The 21,312-nt window shown below is 33.5% G+C and overlaps 3 protein-coding genes and 1 long non-coding RNA gene across 4 annotated transcripts; 2 read left to right on the top strand and 2 right to left on the bottom strand.

The window, feature by feature from the left end:
- Window positions 1-569: 569 nt before the first annotated feature.
- Window positions 570-3,309, top strand: BNAC01G30240D (beta-glucuronosyltransferase GlcAT14B). Its single transcript, XM_013893434.2, has 4 exons — window positions 570-1,349; window positions 1,425-1,500; window positions 1,570-1,685; window positions 2,578-3,309. Exons 1-4 carry the CDS (start codon window positions 800-802, stop codon window positions 3,096-3,098), a joined length of 1,263 nt encoding a protein of 420 aa, XP_013748888.1. The 5' UTR covers window positions 570-799; the 3' UTR covers window positions 3,099-3,309.
- Window positions 3,310-4,006: 697 nt separating this feature from the next.
- LOC106454926 (dirigent protein 16-like) lies at window positions 4,007-5,347 on the bottom strand. The gene has a single exon (XM_013897003.3). The coding sequence runs from the start codon at window positions 4,885-4,887 to the stop codon at window positions 4,150-4,152; it is 738 nt and encodes a 245-aa protein (XP_013752457.2). The 5' UTR covers window positions 4,888-5,347; the 3' UTR covers window positions 4,007-4,149.
- Window positions 5,348-11,209: 5,862 nt separating this feature from the next.
- LOC125580453 lies at window positions 11,210-13,012 on the top strand. Its single transcript, XR_007318171.1, has 2 exons — window positions 11,210-11,537; window positions 11,811-13,012. It is a non-coding gene; the product is annotated as an uncharacterized LOC125580453 (long non-coding RNA).
- A 3,255-nt stretch (window positions 13,013-16,267) lies between these two features.
- LOC106451505 (dihydroxy-acid dehydratase, chloroplastic) lies at window positions 16,268-19,783 on the bottom strand. The gene is made up of 13 exons (XM_013893435.3): window positions 18,855-19,783; window positions 18,688-18,759; window positions 18,558-18,605; window positions 18,259-18,413; window positions 17,866-18,172; window positions 17,719-17,788; window positions 17,569-17,627; window positions 17,346-17,469; window positions 17,193-17,263; window positions 17,009-17,110; window positions 16,815-16,895; window positions 16,579-16,737; window positions 16,268-16,497 (listed from the first exon to the last, which is right to left on the bottom strand). The coding sequence occupies exons 1-13, from the start codon at window positions 19,371-19,373 to the stop codon at window positions 16,447-16,449; spliced, it is 1,818 nt and encodes a 605-aa protein (XP_013748889.1). The 5' UTR covers window positions 19,374-19,783; the 3' UTR covers window positions 16,268-16,446.
- Window positions 19,784-21,312: the final 1,529 nt, after the last annotated feature.

The following is a 21,312-nucleotide window of genomic DNA, read 5'->3' as shown; positions in this document are numbered from 1 at the left end:
ATATAATATTCATAATACATGTTGTTTTACATTTCTATTCCATACGAATATAATAGAATAGAACACAATGTTATAAGAATTGTTCATCTTCTTCGATCAATTCTAGGTCATTCACAGCGACAAAGATAAGTGTAACTGGCGACATCTGTGGGAATGGTACATGTAACCGCCTAGTAAACTGAAGAGATCAAGGCGATTGAAAGAAGGGTTGACGAACCTGGCGGCGGCGCCGTTTACGTTATCGGCTCCATAGATTTCAGATGCATTTCAGATACGCGAAGCTTCCCGTCAGTAGCCAAGCGAGCCGTTACAAATGAGCATCTCCTAGGCAAAGCTACTCCAGAAATGGTCTTGGTGGTTACATAGTAGATCAATAATGGAGAAGAAACCACTCATGTTCTACAAGATATATGATTCTCCAAATGCAACGATATACGTGTGTTAGGTAAGTATTATTAATTTAGTTTTTTTTTTGTTTACAGATTTTACCAGTTATGTAAAAGGGAAGATTAGTATTATTACAAAAAAATGCACGATGTATTAGTGTATTAGAGTATTTAGATATATAATGAATTAAAATTTGTTTAAAAGTTATACAGTCCAATTTTCCATCTTTTAAGCAATAGACTTTGCTTTCAGGATTAAACAATATCTACAATTAGTAATAAATAAAAGTAAAAACAAAATAAATAAAAAAACTATCCATCGTGTCTGATGCTACTGTGACCATTACATGCTTTAGTTAGCTTTCTTCTACTCCACACATTCAGGCAAACGCGCCGCCGTGAGAGGAAAAAAAATGCAGAACGGAGCACACGGAGTTGCGAAGGAGCAACCAAGAGTCACTCTTTACATAATCCTCACCACAGCCTTCCTCTCACTCTGCTTCCTCCTCTCTCTCTCATCCTCCTACCACTCCTCACCTCCCTACACCGGATCCAACGGCATCCGACCCGACCCGAGACTCTTCCCCTCGTCCTCCAAGATCGCCGCCGACACATCTCCCCCTTCCATCGCCTACCTCATCTCCGGATCTTCCGGCGACTCGCGTCGGATCCTCCGTCTCCTCTTCGCCGCTTACCACCCGAGGAACCGGTACCTTCTCCATCTGGACAGCTTGGCGACGCAGTCCGAGCGAGATCGGCTCGCCTTGACGGTGGGAGATGTGCCTATCTTCCGAGCCGCACGGAACGTTGATGTTGTGGGGAGGCCTGATTTCGCGTACCGGAGGGGGTCGTCTCCGATGGCGTCGACGCTTCACGGCGCTTCGATTCTGCTTAGATTGTCGGGGGCTTGGGATTGGTTTGTTGATCTCAGTGTGGACGAGTACCCTCTCGTTACTCAAGATGGTCAGATCTTTGGTTTGCTTATTGCAGTCTCTTTTGGTTTTGTTGTGTTTGATTATTGTGAGTTTGTTTGTGCAGAGCTTCTTCACATTTTGTCGTATTTGCCTAAGGACTTGAACTTTGTGAACCACACAAGCTACATTGGCTGGAAAGAGTAAGACTTTTGCTTTTAAATATGCTTCTATAGTGTGTAAAGTGAGAATTTTGTGATGGTTTGTGGTAGATCGAGGAGGTTGAAGCCAGTGATTGTGGACCCAGGGCTCTATCTCGTGGAGAAAACAGATATGTTCTTTGCTTCGCAGAAACGAGAGCTGCCCAAGGCTTTCAAGCTATTCTCAGGTATGCTCATCTTTACCAAGCCACAGTCTCTTACTCTCTGTTTTCTTCATTTCTTGTTGTTCCTTCCAAATTTGTCTCCGTTGGTACAATAAGTTGAATTCCACAATATTGACATGTTTTTCTGAAACTCAAACTTCAATTGAATTATGTCCTGCAATAGTGTTTTTTTGCTGATTGTTCTGTCCAGTAGGAACTAATTCCCTTTTTTCTCAAGGTTAGCAATTTTTTGCTCTGGCTCAGCTTGTTCGCAACATTTCACTATTTGTTAAGGGTAACAGTAGATGAGACTATTGTTGATTGGTAAAAATAAAAGACTACAAGACGTCTCTATTAGTAGTGCTATTAGCTGTGCTTAAAAGCAGATAAGTGAGGTTTGGGAAGCCAAAGTCTAGGAATTGCTGCAATTGTCCTCATTACTATTATCTTTTAGTATGTAATCTCTTTGATGGCTATTATGACCAGCTGAAAGACTATCTGAAAGATCAGAGTCATAGATGAATCTCGAAAATAGGAGCTATATCCCTTCTCTTTTCTAGAAACATTTGATAATCCTGTTCGTAGATTTGTGAAAGAAAATGGTGTAAACCGTTGATAACTTTAGGTGGAAACTTTTGCAACAATTAACCGCTGAGACTACACTATTGGCTGCTTAAGTAGAGAAGGGGGAAGTACTTCCAACGTCTAGGAAACGCTTAAAATGGTTCTCATTGATCTGTAGACTTATGAATGTGAATCAAATTTTGGATGACATGTAAAAGGTCATTGCTTGAACCAAGAAACTTGTGTGGGCAGTTACAACTAGTTGAACGAATTGATATAGCTGAAAAAGGGAGTCTGAGATACCGTTAAGTCTTTGATATTTAAATCAACTGCGATAATCTCTTTATGGCAGGTCCATCTTTCTCCATCTTAAGCCGCAGTTTCATCGAGCACTGTGTCTTGGGCACTGACAACTTCCCTCGGACTCTACTCATGTACTTGGCCAACACACCTGCTTCCCTCTCCAACTACTTCCCAACTATCCTCTGCAACTCCAATCTCTTCAAAAAGACCATCATCAACAACAACTTACTCTACCAAGCGTCTAACGACACTTCCAAAGAAAGACGCCACCAGCTTGATCCCAAAGAGTTCACGGAAATGGTTGAATCAGGAGCAGCATTTGCAAGAGTGTCAACGTACGACGACGCTGTCCTTGATCGCATAGATCATGAGCTTCTGGGACGCGCACATGGTGAAGTTGTGCCTGGTGGCTGGTGTTTGGGAGATTCTGAAGACAACAGGAGCTTGTGTTCTGTCTGGGGCGACTCAGGAATTCTTAGGCCCGGTTCTGGTTCGGAGAGGCTCGAGAGACGGATTGTTGAGTTATTGTCAAATGATTGGTTCAGATTGCACCAATGCATATCTGAGTGATCATCTTTGCCATACCTTTAATAGAGTATATAGTTGGCCACGAAAACAATGGTGTTTAGCGTTTTATGTATCTTTCACATGTAATCTTTTGAGTCTGAGTTTGTTGATTCATCGGAGAACATCTCAACCTCTCTCAGCCTTTTTGTTGTCTGTCATCTAAGCTGGGAAATGTAAGGACTCAGTTCAATTGAGTGTTTGGTTAAGTCCTAAACTGTGTAAAATCTTGGGTTTTACCGCTTCCTTTTCACAAAGATATTTTTTTAGTATTTTTGGACGTACTAAAAAAACATATTAAATTACTATAATAAATTTATTTTCTTATATATTTTCAATAATTTTTAAATAATAGTAATTTAATAAAATTAATTAATTTTTTTGAAGTTTATAATTTTTTTTTAAAACACAATAAATTTAGAGAAAAAGACAAAAATATCACTAAATCAAGTTTTTGTTCTCAAACTAGCACTCAAGGTCAAAAGTCACAAAAATAGCATTTAATGTTTTATCAAAAGTCACAAACTTAGGGTAAAAGTCACAAAAATAGCACTTAATATTTTATCAAAAGTCACAAACTTAGGGTTTAGAGTTAAATGGTGGGGTTTAGGATTTAGGGTTTAGGGTTTAGAGTTTAGGGTTTAGGGTTTAGGGTTTAGGGTTTAGGGTTTAGGGTTTAGAGTTGAGAAATGAGGTTTTGGGGATAAAATTTCAAATTTTGAAAAATAAAAAAATTAAAATTTTCAAAGGATAAACTTAGAAAGGTGCTATTTTGATCATTTTAGTTTTTGAATGCTATTTTTGTGATATAAACTTAGAAATGCGCTATTTTGGAGATTTGCCCATAAATTTATCTACGTGAAACAATTTTTTTTTAAACTTCTATTTTAATGGAACGAAGAGAAAGTATTAAATTAAAGCCAAACAGGAATTCTTATATTATAAATTTCAGAGATTTCTGTGATTTACGTACAACAACAAAACAAGAACATTCAGACACATACAGACATGCACAATTTTCTTAAAGTCTTTATGTAAGGCTCCTTTAATGTTTTGTTTAGTACTTAAGATGGACAATGATCCTCAGCAAAGACTCTGCTCCGTCCACAAAATGTTGACCAGATGGAATCAATGGCCTGACCTCTGCAAACCCACAAACATTCTTGAACCTACCTGTTCCTCCAGTCACTGACAGATGCGACATGGCGCTTCCTATCCTGTAAATTCCGTAGAAGTTGAGGTTGTCATTGTACTCTCCACCTTCAAGCATAGCTGTGAAAGCCATCATCTGTGTGCTTCCATCTCCAGAGCTTGCAACATAAACTCCTTGGGCCTTACCAAGCGGCTGAGAACCCAAGTCAGGACCAGATGTGAGTATGTCATCGATCACGGTTATGGTACCAAACCCGAGACTCAGACCATCAGGACCTAGCTGAGTCTGGATCCCGTTCAGGTTCTGACCAGAGTAAGCTGTACCAGACAAGCCTGTCCCGAGAGGTACACCGTTGATACCGTTAACCGTTGGGAGTGCACCGTTTGCATTGGGTATGGCTATACCGTTTTCTGGAGGAGTGAAACCAATCTGCTTTGCGAAAGGAACTTGACCGTTGTATATGTTGCCGAGCAAACCCGTGATGGGCCTCGCTGTGGGGCTGCCTCCTCCAAGTATGTCGTGCATGTAGAGTTCGAAAACGGGGTCTTCAGGTGCAGGATCAAGTGCTTCTGCGAAAACAAAAACTGTGAACAAGAAGATTGCTGTTAAAAGCAAGAATGGTGATTGCTTAATCATCATCATGGAGCGCTGCAGGTGTGTTGGAAGAAGATTTTGAACAGATTTAATTATGTTTGATGAGTATGTGAGATGTGGGCAATGGTGTTTAAATAGAGAGGTGGTGATTGTGAAGTTGTTGTGTTTATGATCTTTGTGTAGTTGTTGAATTGGCTTCTTTATAGCTGTGTTATATCTCGAGCGTCATAAGCTAGTTGTAGCTTAATTTTGGTGGTTTAGGTTGAATGATTAGGATATTTAGTCATCGTTGAGTGCAATAAAATGAGAAACAAACATTACTAAATTGATCTCTGACTAATAATATCAAACATCGTCCTATAATATTCTGTTTAAAAAAACATTAAATAATAATTAAATAATCAAATACATAAATAAAATATATTTTACATTCAACAATTGCTTAATTAACTTCTAACAATTGACTATTATAATACGTTATAAAAATTCAACTAAAATGAACCTATTCTATATTTTAACCCAACAATTTTACCTCAAACAAAGCTAGCTGTTATTTATTTTTACTTAACATTTGAAAACAAACTGTTACTATTACCAAGAAAATACAATATACATATGTAACATAAATTAAAAATCTACAGTGTTATAAGACACTAACCATATATCATTGTCCGCGGTTCCTGTTTGCAATTTTAATATTTTGTTTGGAAAATTTTGTTTGGATATAATAAATACTAGAGCTTATGTTTGTTTTTACTTTTTATAAACAAATATTTATTTATATAAGTACTGATATATATTTTTAAATTTATCCGTTAAATAATTGTTTAATATCACATTTTCGAACACAATAATTTTATAGTTTATATTGAATAATTTTATTTTATCTTGTAAACCATCAATTATATCAACCATATTTTTAGAATATGACTTGTATATCTGCACAAATGTATTTTTATTTTTTATGGATCAAAAGTTTATGATGATGTATAATAAAATTGTTGTATATACTATTTAAAATATATGGTGCCATACGCTGGACTATTATTTATATGAAAGTATACGTGACATAATATATTTATATATTAATTTATATATTATAGAAATGATTCTTTGTATGTGACTTTTATTTTAATTATTTACTACTAATAAATAATAAAAATGAAATTATATAGCTTTTAGAACAATATTGTTAATTAAAGATTTAAATCTAGGTTTATTAATTATTTCCAAACACACATATATATAATAAAATAGGAAAAAGAAACAAATAATACTAAAGTCTTTGTTTATTTAATTATTTTTGCCATGAATTTTTAGTTAGAATTTGATTTTAGGAATACATTAATTAAACAGGAAAAAACAAAGAATCATAAAAAGTAAGTTAATTAATAATTTCAATGACATGCCATTGTAAATAAGTTGAAAAATTGAAATATATTTTATTTTTGTACTTCTCTTTTAATAACATAGATTGTGCTTAAAATAGGTAAACTGAAATCATTTTAGCGTAAACTTTCTATTAATTTAAATTTATTAAAATATAACGAACACGTTTATGAAATTGTATTTTCCAAATTGATTACCATTTTGCTGTTCTTTTGTATTTATAAGTTATTTTATTTATAGACGATTTCTATTTTGAAATTATATAAATAGTTTGATGCATATAAACTTCTAGTGAATTATTGTAAATTTTTACACCATTAGTTTTATATTTATTTGAATGACGTAAAAAAATAAGTTGAATGTTTGCTACTGATAATAACAACTGCTAATAATCCCAATGTTCTAAATGTGACATCCCTATCTTTTTTTTTTTTGATGAAATGACATCCCTATCATTTCATCAATTTATTCTTACTTCGAATGGGTAACGTAGATCAAAAAACGCAGATCAAGCAGAACAAATGCAAATCATGCAGATCAAGCAGAACAAATGCAGATCAAATTAATTTAATAAATTATCATAATTAAATGCATGTTAAATTTTTTAATAAAAATTAAATATCTCAACAAAATACAAGATAAATATAATATTGACAAAAATAACAATAAATATCATCATTCTAATAAATATAGTAAAATTGTAAATTATATGAAAATTTATCACAATTACAAAAATTATAAAGAGTATTCTTGTTTTGCTCTTATTTTTTGTATTTTTATTTGACTTTCAGTTCTTTTTTACTATTTGGTTCAACTATATAATTAATTAAGCATGGGCATAAAAACCGAGAATAGAAAACCGAACCGGAATCAAACCAAAAAAACCGAACTCGAAACCAAAGTTCAAAAATAACCAAATGGTTCCTATATTTGTTTAGCCAAAAAACGAAACCGAACCGAAAACCAAATGGTACCCGAATATTCAAAATACAATTTATATCTAAAAATATTAATTATATTTAGTATTAGAAATATCAAATATTCTAAACATACTACTTATACACCGAACTATAAAAAAATCGAAATACTCGAATATTTTTTTAATTTAAAGTATTTTAAATTACCTAAATTATCCAAAAGAACCGAATTACTAGAATATTTCGAGTTTTTATCCAAAATATTAAATTTTTTCCAAATTATCCGATTTACTAAGTATTATTAAATATAAAGTCTAAATTAATTTTTTTTTTTACAATTCATTGAGAACCTCACTAAAAACATGCTGAAAAACTAACTAAAAGCGTAATTTAATTTTTTGAATTGTTTTTAGTTAATGTAGATATATGAATCAATTAAAAATATAAAATAATTAATTAAACATAATATAAAAATACTGCTTTTATTAAAATATAAAATTAATTAAATAAAATATGAAAATACATGCATATTTTATAATATATTTTTAGAGAACAAGTGAATTTTTTACTTAGTATTACCAAATATAGATTTAACTTATTTTAATCAAAAGAAATAAATTAGTATATCACTTATAGATAATTGACTAAAAAGGAAAAGACAAAAAAGAAAAAGCTACAAACCCATTGGCCACCTGGGTATCGCTCACTCCCTCCTGCTCCTCTTACCTGCTGGACGAAAAAGTAACTCATTAATTAAGTGCATGCAGTACTTCTTTATTTTATTAATTCTGTTTTTGTTCTACTTTTAATTGATGAATTGGGACTAATTGCAATCTTTCCTGCATTTTTATTTGTTCTCCATTTCTCCTGATTCTCTCCTGCTCTACGATCAGACCCTTAGGCTTCAAATGGATAACGCAGATCAAACAGAAACGAAGATCAAGCAGAACAAATTCAGATCATGCAGATCAAGTAGAACAAATGCAGATCAATCTAATATAATAAATTATTGTATTTAATTAAATATTTGATTTTTTCATGAAAATTAAATATCTAAATAAAAATAAAACTTATTATATATAAGCAATAAATATCATGTTGAAAAAAATAATAATAAATATCATCATTTTAATAAATATAGTGAAATTTAAAATTATATGAAAAATCATCATACTAAAATTATAAAGAGTATTCTTATTTTGTTCTTATTTTTTGTATCTTTATTTAATTTTTTGTTTTTTTCTTACCATTTGGTTCAACTATAGAACTGACATTTCTTAGGTTTTATATATGTTATTGTATCAACAAAATGTTCATTTAAAATTTCAAAAATATAAAAATGCTTAAATGTATATGTAAAAAAAAATATGTTATTTCATTGATATTAAGTAATTATAAATAAAATTTATAATTATATACAGTTAAATATGAATTATCAAATATGAAAGTATATGCATAAATTTATTAAACTAATTTATATAAAAAATTAATTACTTTTTGAATATATAATACATGCTTTTTATTGATCATATATTTTACTATGATGCAAAATAACAAGTATAACAGACTGCAACTAAATTATAAAAAAATATAAATACACAAACTAAATATATATTATTTTATATATCATATTTATTATATTGATTTAATGTGTTTTTTGATATGTGTGAATTATTAAAAAATATATCTTTATGGAACAAAGAGAATATGCCAGAACAAAAAAATGTTTAATATTTTTCATTGTCCATGAATTCATTGAAATTATTTAAATAAAAATATTAATTACTTTTTGAAAATATTATACATAATTTTACTGGCCATATATGTTAATAGGATACAAAAAATAACATCTATAACTACATACTGAAATAATATTATAAAATAGATAAATATATAAACTATATATAATGTTCTATAAGCGTATTTATAGAAGATAATATTAAAAAGGAATGTTTATTTTACATATAATTATTTATAAACTCATCTAAAATAAATTGTTACACAGAAATGAGAAATATTAAATTATATTTTGGAAAACCTTTTGTGTTTGGTATAAAAGTAAATGAAATCAGTAAAATGAAATTGTTTATAAGCAACTAGGGCTGACCCGCCTTACGAGCGGGAAGTTACAATAAAAACTATTTTATATAAATATATATTAATTTTAGGAAGTATTTAAAAATCATTATAGATTGAAAACGATATTATAAATCAATTAATAATAAATATATACTGTTAGCTTTAATAAATATTTTTAGTTTTAACTAAAATGATAGAAATATTCATTATTTTCTGTTTTCTAGAATATTATAAAAATTAGGAAAAATAATTCAGAAAATGTAATTACATATATACTCTTATTATTTTTACTTCAATTTGACATAATAAAAAAATATAAAGTTTAAATAAATAATACTATATTTATTTCATGAAGATTCAAGTTTTAGAAAACATTTACACAAACTATTTCATGATAATAATTAGTCTACCACCAAGCTAAATCAGTTAAAATATAACAGAATTTGATAAAATAATTAAATCTCAATTTTTGAATACTATATATATAGTTTAAATAATAATATAAATAATTATTTATATTTTCTAAACAGGAAACTATGTTTTAGAAAATATTTATTTCAGATCATATTATATCTGTATTTTAATATAATTAAATTTTAGTGTTTTACTAGGTATGTTTTTGTAACTTATTATTGATTTTGTTGAACTTTGTTTAATAAAAAAATTAATTGTTATGATTTTTTCTCTTGCTATTTTAAAATACTGTTTTAATTAGTATTCCATAAGTTAATAAAATAATATACTTTTATAGCAGATTTTTTACCTTTTAACGTACCATTTCATATCAAATAATTCATTCGAAGAAGTTAGAAGGAAGAAGCAAAAGATAAATAAAACTAAAATAATGTTTAGATCATTCTTAATTGAAAGTGATTTTAATATATGTTCACCATTTGTTTTAACTATACGTATTTATAATTATATGTTAATCTAACTAATAAGAAAAAAATTAATTATGTAATGATTTCACATTTTTCAATACTGGTTTTGTCTGTTATAATAATAAGTAAAATAAAATTATTCAGAATTACTGTTGAAATTCAACACAGAACCAATTAACATCATTGACGTAGGCACCAAGATCAGGAAAACATAAGTCATATGAAGTTCTATTTATTTCTGCGCAATACATCGATTTTAGCGTTTTTGAATGCATTTTTCACTCTGAATCGTCTCACTGGACCACTCTACGTATAGCATCATATACCACTCTTCTTCTACAACTTTGGATTATGGAACTGAACCAACCTTAGCACGTAAATTTTTTTTCTCCAAGCATGAACAGACTGCATCATAAGAATATGAGTGAGAAAAAAGAAACAAACTTTGTTCTCATGCAAGATTCAAGTCTGTCCAGAAAAATTTGATTGTTTTCTTTTTTGACTATCCTGACCAATTTACTATGGTAGATAAGATGATCCTACCACACTTTTCGGTGAACGGGTCAGTCACCTGAAACCCAACCTTTATGATTTTGGCGCAAAGTGCAATTACAGATTCCACGATAAACAGGAAAAAAATCTAATTTGGATTCTGGAAAAACTTTAAGAACATTATACACATATCTACTCATCAACAAAATAAACTCATTAAATACCAACAACAAAAATACTCCATTTCTACTGAGCTTACAAAAATGTGCAAGAGGAAAACTACTATTTGTATTTTTTGTATGGATTTGTCAAAGAAAAATATGAGCACCCAGAGAGGTGAAAGCGCGTGTTGCCCGAACATAAGATTATAGACACCATATCTTTAAATTTTCTCAGCTCTCCGGTATGTAGGGTCTTCCACCTATAGATTTATAAGCTCATCTAGTAGTTATAATACCTATTTAATAAGGTATATCTGATGAGGCTTGCATGTTTAAGCTTTTAAAAGCTAAGGTACGCAGGCTACTTGTGCTGAAGGGTATTAATATTGAAATTGAAAAACTTGAAACAAATAAGTATCTTTTATTGGGGTTTCTCTACATTATTAATCGTTATATTGACTTAACTATCCGTGTTTTAATGTTGTGGGTGTGGACTTCATTTTTTTATGTAAAAAGTGTTTCCAAGTTTTGGGCGGTTAATGTCCGTAAAAAAAAAGAACGAATTCTTGAAATTTTAAATATTTGGACTACATGATGTTTTGGAATCAAAGGCGATGCTTACGTGGTGGGCTCACCTCCTTTACTATTTTCTTTTCCTTAACTCTGATTTCTTAAATATCCTCCACGAAAGATATTTTTAAAGTCCATTTAAACTACTGAATGCTTGTAGACATTTTAAGGCCTGTGTCTAAGTCCTCTTCTTCTTATCTCAAGAACCGGTAAACAAATTATCTCTCCTCCGTTCCTGATTTCTGATCTCATCTCTGACTTCTCGCTTTTTTATAACTTTCCATCTTATTTTTTTATTTTCTTCTCTGTTTCATTGCTGAGAAAGGGGAGGAAATTTTTCTTTGCTTTTATTACCGATATTCTGTTTGTTTTTATGTGTGTTTCTCTTGGTGACCAGATTCTGGTTCGTGTCATGTTTTTTTAGATTCTGCAAACTCATTATCTCTTTAAATCAATTGTCTTTTCTTGATTTTGATTTAAAGCATCGAACTTTCTCTCAAGATCTATGGCGGAAGAGCATCAACGTCAGACGCCGGAAGGCCACCGTCCGTGTTCTATCATCTGCGGCTTCCTCGACTGCCCCACCACCAAGAATATTTGCTCCAACTGCCACGGCCATCTCTGCCTCAAGAAACAAACTTGCGTGAAATCCACCTTGAAATCCTCTATCTCTGCAGTTCCCCCCCCCCCTCACATCCGCTGAATTGAGATAAACGACGAAGAACGTGCCCTCAGACGACAAAACAGCCGTAGACGGGTTGAAATGCCAATCTGGGACGACTTGTTGCCCATGCGCCCATATATTCCCGGAGGTCCATGGCTGCACCTTTCATTTCAAATCGCCGGTCGCGAAAAAATTTGCTGGTCTCGAATACTGAAAGTAAGATTTCTCTCGATATTAGAAAATAGAAGAACGATGTTCAAGGGATGAATACTAACCTTTTTATAGGTGAGAATCACCGATTGGATGATAGATAATATTCATTGAATTAGAGATTGTGGTCGTAGTTGTGAGGAAGAGTTAAGTTTGGGTTAATGATGCCCAATCAATGCGACTTGTAACGTTTCGGAAGTGAAGCATCAAGTCTAAAACGTCATGAGTCCGATGGGAAGATTGTTGACAAATCGTCAGGTCACATGCAATCTTAGAACCACCGTTGACAGAAGCCGATAGTCGTAGAACTGATGAACCCTAAAATTGTGAGGTCGAAAGAAGATAATGCCGATATGGACCTCTCTTTTGTATGGATTTGGGCTCAGAAATAAGTTACTATCAGTATCTATAATTTTATATTCGGGCAAGCCCATTAACAAAACAGAAAAGCAATCGATTTTTAATTGAGTATGCCCGAAAACTTCAAAAACCCGCGTAGCAAAATGAGCCCATTCATCGATGAGTTAATGATTTTCAAGCAGCCGACACGTGTCAGCACAAGAATCTTCTAATTTGTGACCTGGATGCTGAGGTGGCTTCGCCAGGAGAGGAAAAACTCTTTTTTATATAGAAAGATTAATAGAATTAAAAGCACTTACCTTATTGGTGTTCTGTATGTTGACCCCTCCCTTTTTCCTCTTCATTGCAGATCAAAAAATGTATGTTGTTTATTGCATGCAACACATTTATTATTCTATGATTGTTTTTTGATCTGCAAATAAATAAGTGAATGGAAAGATAAATGCAGTACAATCTGGATTTATAGTTAACTGCATTTATTATGCATTGTATTCTGCATTACATTCAAACCCTTAATATAAGATATTTATTGGTGGATTCACGATACACGTGTTTGTTAGTCATATGATCAAATGATAAAATAAAAACCAATAATGTGAAAACTTTTTTTTTTTTGTACCTGATATAATGTGAAAATTTTCCAGAATGAAAAATGAGGAACATGAAGGGTGGTCGCCATTATAAAAGCCTAAACTATCTAAATATTTGATGTATGGCATCTCGAAGTTCCAACTAATAAGAATCCTAATGAACATAAATATAGGGTAAAAGCCTAGTAGAAATTACTTATTTTTCCAAAACTCCGTTATAAATTCAATCTATAAAGATTCCGATCACCAAATCATATATATTAGATCCAGACATCCAGTTATATGAGTTGAAAAAGCACTATCTCGGTAAAAAGTTCTATCCAAGGGGTGCTTTGTTTTGCCTTCAATACTTGGTTAGCAATTTGGGATATGCTTGCAACTGGAGTTAAAATGACACAGTGGGGAGTAGTACAAGGCTGTGTGTTTTGTGGAGAGCCAAATGAGTCCAGAGACCATCTCTTTTTTGCATGTCCATACACCTTCACTGTATGGTTGGCAGTTGTGGTAGACTTGCTGGGAGTAAATGCTGATCCAGATTGGGAGATGACACTAAACCGGCTGGTGGAGCACAATTATGATAAACTGACATTCATATTACTGAGGTTGGTGTTTCAAACCTCTATATACTATCTTTGGAATGAGAGAAATGATAGGAGGCATACTGGGAAGTTGAAACTGGTCTCCAGTTGACTACCCTTATTGAGAAAACTGTTAGAAATAGGATTATATCAACTTGGTACTTTGAGAAACCCATGCTTCTAGGACTGCTTCAAAGATGGTTCAGAGAATACTAGCTCATTGGTATAGGCTTAGAAGCATAGCTTCATTCTTATGATTCTTTGTACATAAACCTTCATTTTTCATTAATATAGATTTAACATTTTATCAAAAAAAAAAGAGGTTCTATCCAATACCTCCTCGACAAAGTTTAGTGATATCCTTTTTGCGTTGAAGGCTCATGTTATCAACGTCGTATTGAGCCCACTTGCCTGTAAAACATGTATTAAGAGAGGTGTCTTTAAGTTTAAAGTAACAAAAACTGTGAGCTAATCAACTTTGGAGTCACGGCTGGACCGGTATGACTGGCCTGTCCGGTCCAGTTTTTAAAACACTGATTATAATTATTAATTGAGAAACATTTATTAAATGATAACTTGATTATTATGTTGAGGTGTCTATACACCACATATTTTCACACATTTCTTATTAAATGTTTTTAAATTACTCGAAAAATTACACCTACTGTTATTGTATATTTTTTGTGGACGACTAGTTATGTTTATGCTTTCATTAAACAAAAGATATGGAGCTATTTAAGAGAAAATTTGGATATATTCCTATATAAGATTTTTTTTCAGAAAAAAATATTTTAAAATTTTAAAAACTACACTTTTTATATAAGTAAAATGACTAAATTATCCAAGTTAAATATTAATAATTTGCAATATTTTATATATAAACTAACAAATTCAACCAGAAGAGTCTTCTATTCCCTTTTTGAATAATATTCAAAGTTTTAAAAAATGCTTCTTATGGTCTTCTACTTCTTTTAGTTTTTCTTTTTCTTCTTACTCGCATTTTTTGATTTCTCCATTTTTATGTATCATATTTTTTCTTCCTTCGTATTCACCAATTTGTGTGGTAATTGTATCTTCTATTCTTTATGTTCAAATCTCAACAACATTTTATGATTTCAAAGCTACGTTACTCAACTCAGTTCTCTCATGATTTTAAAATTAATTCAATTGTTTCTAATTGTGTGTATTTTATTTCAACATGTCTTGTCGATTGTTTTAATCTTGCTAAAGACATAAATTTTTAACTATATCATATATTAACAATCACGATAGAAGATGAAATCATAGCTGAAAACAATGAAAGTTTGGAGGTATAGATATTTTCAAACTCAATGAAATTACTCAAAAATTACTCAAAAATTGCTCAAAATAGAATTTAGAATCATAATTTGAATAACAGTGGTTTATGTTTAGATTTTAGTTCCATTAACATACATGATTGAATAACACTCCTAAGACTTTTCAATTACAATCCATTCTTCATTCAATCAAAATATGGTACACATTTAAGACCCGATTTAAAGTCTTGCCTCTTGAGATCTGTACCGGTTTGGACTATGTTTTGCAACGGGAGGAAATTAGGGTTTGCTGTGAGGAGGAGCGCCAACGAGGAGAGGAGAGTGATGTTAAAGAAGTTGGAGTGGATGACTGTTGGTGCGGGCGTGTTGCCATCTGGATCCAGGTCGGGTTATGAGGTCCACTATGAGCATGTTGTTGGTAGCTCTGACTCTGAGTCGTTAACCATAGGAGCTGAACAAAGAGTTATTGAGAAAACTTGAAGTGCAGGCACAACGGTTAGAGCTCAGAATATGGCAATAGACAATGATTCACCCACAAAGCAGCCGGATTCTCATGTTGTTCAAGAGAGACAACCAATTGCAGAAGGACAAGCAAGCTTCTCTAATGCGCACGACTTGCTCAGCTTGCCCTTTCTTGCCCTTCTTGCTATCCTGACACAGCCATGAACCGCTATTGTGGTTTCGTCTCCTTTCATCTTGGAAGAATTCGTTTGGCTATTTGATCCCAAAAGAAAATTGAGGGCTTGATTAGGCTTGAGCAAAATCAAGAAGACAGCATATAGTGAGTGATACCAGACGCCTTGAAAAGAATAATTCCAACACGAAAGTTTGAACAGAAGAGAGTGCCATTTTTGTTGTATATTTACTTGATTTTTTTTTGTAATTTATTTATTATATAGCCAAGGTGTGTTAGAAACATGCAATGTAATAGAATGGTGTATATTTCCCCATATGATGTTAGTAGCGGTTCACATATTAAAATGGAAGTGTTAAAACATACCCACACAAAGTGAAAGCCATAAATAAATATGAAATATTTAGATCTCTTGGATAATGGCTAAACCGGTTATGGACCGTCTATTTCAAAATCTATTTCAGGTAACCTTCAGTAAAATCCATGTTTCTTATACCACCCATACTCAAATTGGTTATAACTTTGATCAATTATTCATAACCGAAATTAATAAGTCATTCGGTTTGATACAGATCGAACCGGTACTAGAAATTTGGTCTGTTTCGTCTCAGCAAATCTGCTTTTATTTGCAACACCGCAATCAAAACTTACAGAATAAAAAACTCTCTAAACAGCTAATGATGATCAGTCTTGAGATAAATCCAAAAGCTAACAATGATACTAAAGAATGCAATAGCAAGCCTTGAGAGTTTTTCCCCTCGAGAACAAAACACTACTTTCTCGCTTACTCATCAGTCACGCATCCAGCTGAAGCCGATTGCACGTTCTTGATGTACTGTTTTCAGAATAGTATCATCCAGTTAGCAAAATGATAAAAGAGACATACAATACAAAGTGGTGGTTTTCACTAATATACCTTGTATAGAACTCCGCGGTTAACCTTGTATGCAGGAGCAGTCCATTTCTTTCTACGCTCATTCATTTCTTCGGGTGACACTTGTGCGTCTATTCTCTTCTTTCCTATGTCAATTGTGATTATGTCTCCGTTCTTTACCAGACCTATTGGACCACCCTCCTGGACATCCCAAGAAAGCTTTCAACATTACCATCTTCACATTTATTTTAAAGATTGCGAAAAGCAGAGAGACAGACCTGAGCTTCAGGGCAAATGTGGCCAACAACAAAACCGTGTGAGCCACCAGAGAACCTACCATCAGTCAGCAATGCACATTCCTACAAAATAAAGCATTGCCATATCTCAGTTACTCAGATCATAACAAAGAAAAACGAGTTTCTATATAACTTAGAAAAGAGAAACTGAGAAAAAAAAAGAAAGGTAGTAGTACCTTTCCAAGACCGGCACCCATTATCGCACTAGTTGGTGTCAACATCTCAGGCATGCCTGGACCTCCTTTAGGACCTTCTCCTCTGATAACAACTACTGTTCCCTGTAACAAAACGATATATAATATACATCTCAGGCAGCAGATAGTAGAAAGTAAACTAGTTCATTATCAGAAAGGCAATTACTTTAAAGCTCATCGGGTCTGCTGATATAGCAGCCAGCATAGATTCCTCTCCTTCAAATACAAGTGCGGGGCCTTAAAAACAAAACAGTTCCATTGTATAAGCCCTCTAAAGTTGATAGAAGTATTTTAACTAGAAAGAGCAAATGAACATTACCAGAGAAATATAACCCTTCTTTGCCAGTTATCTTTGCTACAGAACCCTCTGGTGCAAGGTCCCCTCTCAAGATTTGGATGTGTCCAGTCTCTTTGATTGGGTTTGACACAGGTCTAATTATAACCTGGTGGACATTGTAAGAAATAAATCAAGCATCCATTATAATCAAGAAGAATCAGTTCATGGATTCTGTCTGATGAAATAACCAGTAACATAGCTTTACCTGATTTTCTGGTAAGCGAGGGACGTTTTCTAAATTTTGAGCCAAAGTCTGCCCTGTGACTGGTAGCAGAAGACACAAAAGATCAGTTAGGTAATCAGTTTTACAAGCAATCCAAAATGTTAATATCAAGTTGTTTTCTACAAAGTTAACCTGTGATACAATCCCCATCCATAAAACCAGCTTCTAATAGATAACGAAGAACAGCTGGTGTGCCACCAATCTGTAGATCAAAACAACACCAACAAAATGATCAAATAGCATACAAATTGACTTATAAGCAAAACGCCAAATACGCACCTTATGTATATCTTCCATAACATATTTCCCACTTGGTTTAAGGTCTGCTAGAAACGGAACCGCATCGCTGACCTTCTGGAAATCGTCAAGGGTCAACTCCAAACCCACAGACCTGGCAATAGCAATAAGATGCAATACAGCGTTGGTGGATCCCCCAAGAGCCATGACAGTAACCATCGCATTACGAAGTGATTTTGGAGTGATAATGTCACGGGGCTTCAAGTCCATCTTTAGCAATTCTACAAGATACTTTCCAGCTAACCGGCACTCGTCCAGTTTCAACGGGTCTTCAGCAGGTATCGAAGAGCTTCAAAAAATGAAGAAAAAAACAGATTAAGATTTCCATTTGAAGCATAAATATAGGAGAAGAATGTATGTGTGGTAAGAAGTAACCTGTAAGGAAGAGACATTCCCATAGCTTCAATTGCAGAAGCCATGGTATTAGCTGTGTACATGCCACCACAAGCTCCAGCTCCAGGACAAGCATTATGAAGGACAGTCTTTCTCTGTTCATCACTTATAGAGCCACCAACAAATTCTCCATAACTCTGAAAATACAAAAAGAAAAAAAAACATAAAGAAACACAAAGTTATCAAGATTTTGGTTACCTTATCAGATAATTGGAAGCGCTTAAGATACAAGGAAACATAAAAACACTAAACATAGAAAAAAGAGAGACGAAAAAAGATACCTGGAAAGCAGATACTATGTCATATGTCTTTTCTTGAAAGTGTCCAGGCTGCAATTAAAATCAAAAGTGAACAAATGAAACCAACTAATCACAATTGTTTATCAATTAGGAAACTTGATAAAGATAGTACCTTGATGGTTCCACCATAAACCATAATCCCAGGTCTGTTAAGCCTTCCCATAGCCATAATTGTTCCAGGCATCTAGACACAATAAGAGCAAACCAATCACATAACAACCATAAAAGATGAAAACAACAACAACGCAAGAGAAAAAAAAAAAAAAAAAAAAGGCTCACATTTTTATCACAACCAGGGATAGAGATGTTGCCATCATACCACTGAGCACTCATCACAGTCTCAATACTATCAGCAATCAAATCTCTAGACTGCAAACTGAAACACATCCCCCTCGTCCCCATCGAGATCGCATCACTCACCCCGATCGTATTGAACCTAAACCCAACCATCCCAGCTCCCTCCACTCCCTCCTTCACCGCCTCCGACAGCTTCAGCAGATGCATGTTGCACGTGTTCCCTTCGTACCAAACCGACGATATCCCGATCTGGGGTTTCAGCAGATCGTCGTCGGATAGGCCCACGCCGTGGAGGATGGCTTGTGACCCGCCTTGGGACTTGGGCTCCGTGATTCTCGAGCTGTACTTGTTGAGCTTCTTGGAGTCTGTGAGGGGAGGAGGAGAGGGGTCGGCGGTTACGGGTTGGACGGAGCAGGAGATGGTTGAACGGCGGCGGCGAGATTCGTGGACATTGTGTGAAGGGAAGAGTGTGGCGCGTGGTGAGAGGATTGTGGCGTGCATTGCGGCGCGTGGAGGAGAATGGTCGGAAGGGTTTCAGAAAGGGGGAGGAGGGTTGAAGTGAAGTTTGAAACTTTGCGGACTGCGGCGAGGTGGAGTGTGGTGGAGGCACGTTTAGTTGTCAAGTAATAAGACGAAGAGATATCTAATGCTACCAACTATTCAGATACGACAAAAAGAAGTGAGAAAATAGGGATTTTTGGGAGATTGTTTATTATTGGAAGCGACGCCATTTGAATATTTAGGAAACATAAATCCCGGTTCCGGTTTCGATGATTTGTCCTAATTGAAAAATGTATTGAAAATAACGGATTTATATATATTTTGGTTTTGGATGACCAACACTGTAAGTCTGTAACTGAAATTAAACTAAAGAACAAAGAAGGAGAAAAAAAAAACGATCATTTAGATACCAAACTGACTCCATTTTGTCAAAATCATCACAAACTCTTCATTGAACTAAAAAACATACAAATTTCAAATTTGTGTTGACTTAAAGCTAGCTCTATGATACAAAGTTGTTAGTCACCGTTAACATCTAAAATCACCACGTTTAAAAGACATTTCAATGTCTCAGCCACTATGCTCTACTACCGCATTATTTCTCCTGAAGTTCTTTATGTGCTAGTGGAGGCAGAAACAATGTCTTTTTGTCGCTTAAAGCTAGCTCTATGATACAAATATAAAATATATTGCAAATGCACAGTGAACCACAATAGTATCTCATGGATTGAATCCACAAGAAACAAGACTACCCTACAAATCTTCGAGAGAAGTGTTAAGCTGGAACAAAAAAAGGTTTTTGTGTGTTTTCAACTTGTCAGAAACTAAATAACAGAAAGTAAAATGAATGGATTAAAGCGTTAGGCAGTAGGCGGTTATTAGGAAACATAGATAATGAAACAATAGCTAGACAAGGAATGCATTAAGCATCGTTCTCGAACTCAAACAACACTATTAGATAAACTTACTTCCACATCGTTAAACCATATGTTTTAAAATCCTAATGACTAACTTCTGTTGAATTTCATATTCTAAACATGCATTATGATCAAGTTTGATAGTTCATGAAAATCCACATCAACTTCCATTGGTTAAGAATATTTCGCTCATTCTAGGTTCATTCACGCATTTAATCAAACACTTTCGGTGCGTTAAACAACTAAAGATCTGAAACTAGATCATGAACCTAGTCTCAACAATAAGAAGAACCTAGATGAAAAACGGGTGGATAATTCCCTAATCTAAAAACTAAATTTCAACAATCCATGAAATTGACCATGGTCTCTAGAATACATAGCATGTGAAACCTGCTAAAACAAATTGAATCAACTAATAATTGTTGAAATTGGCTCCAATAATAATTTTATAGTTGTCGGCTCTCAAGCATATGCTTGACAATCTTATATCTAGCACGTAAATAACATCATGACAAATCACCACTATGCTTATATAATCGGTGTGACAAGCAAGCGTCAACCAGATTTTACAGATTGATTAGGGTATCCATTGAGTGGGACGATGTCATTTTTTATTCATGCACGGCCGATCTACTCAAGGACGAATTTTGGTATTGTCTTCTTCCTATTCACGCATTTTCCCCTCTTTGTCTCTTTGATTCTCATTACAAATATTATTGACAAAACTCTAGCTTGGTATAAAGAGTTTTCTTATTTCCTATCGTGTAGGCGTTTGCCTTTTATACATAGTTGACCTAATACAAGTTTAGTTAATTTGCCTATACATCCTTATATAAAGAGTTATTACAAACAAGGTCATAACTCTCTCAATACCCCCCCTCAAGTTGGAGTGTGTAGATCACAAACACCCAACTTGGAGAGAAAAGCTTCAAACTCCTTGCGTCCTAGAGCTTTTGTAAGGATGTCTGCAAGTAGAGTAGTTGTCGAAACATGTTTAGGAGTTATCACTCCTCGTAGTATCT

This window comes from Brassica napus, chromosome C1 (assembly GCF_020379485.1).
Source record: "Brassica napus cultivar Da-Ae chromosome C1, Da-Ae, whole genome shotgun sequence".
In the NCBI taxonomy this organism is placed as follows: Eukaryota; Viridiplantae; Streptophyta; class Magnoliopsida; order Brassicales; family Brassicaceae; genus Brassica; species Brassica napus.
Note: the sequence above shows the minus strand (reverse complement) of the source record. Positions and strands in the feature narration are given on the sequence as shown.

Excerpts from the sequence above, each read along its gene's own strand:
- BNAC01G30240D (XM_013893434.2), top strand. The coding sequence starts at position 800 with ATGCAGAACGGAGCACACGGAGTTGCGAAGGAGCAACCAAGAGTCACT. Across the intron at positions 1,350-1,424 it reads CCCTCTCGTTACTCAAGATG|AGCTTCTTCACATTTTGTCG; the intron begins GTCAGATCTTTG and ends TTGTTTGTGCAG. Across the intron at positions 1,686-2,577 it reads GGCTTTCAAGCTATTCTCAG|GTCCATCTTTCTCCATCTTA; the intron begins GTATGCTCATCT and ends TCTTTATGGCAG.
- LOC106454926 (XM_013897003.3), bottom strand. The coding sequence starts at position 4,887 with ATGATGATGATTAAGCAATCACCATTCTTGCTTTTAACAGCAATCTTC.
- LOC106451505 (XM_013893435.3), bottom strand. The coding sequence starts at position 19,373 with ATGCACGCCACAATCCTCTCACCACGCGCCACACTCTTCCCTTCACAC. Across the intron at positions 17,789-17,865 it reads TTATGGAAGATATACATAAG|ATTGGTGGCACACCAGCTGT; the intron begins GTGCGTATTTGG and ends TTTGATCTACAG. Across the intron at positions 17,111-17,192 it reads CAGACCCGATGAGCTTTAAA|GGAACAGTAGTTGTTATCAG; the intron begins GTAATTGCCTTT and ends GTTTTGTTACAG.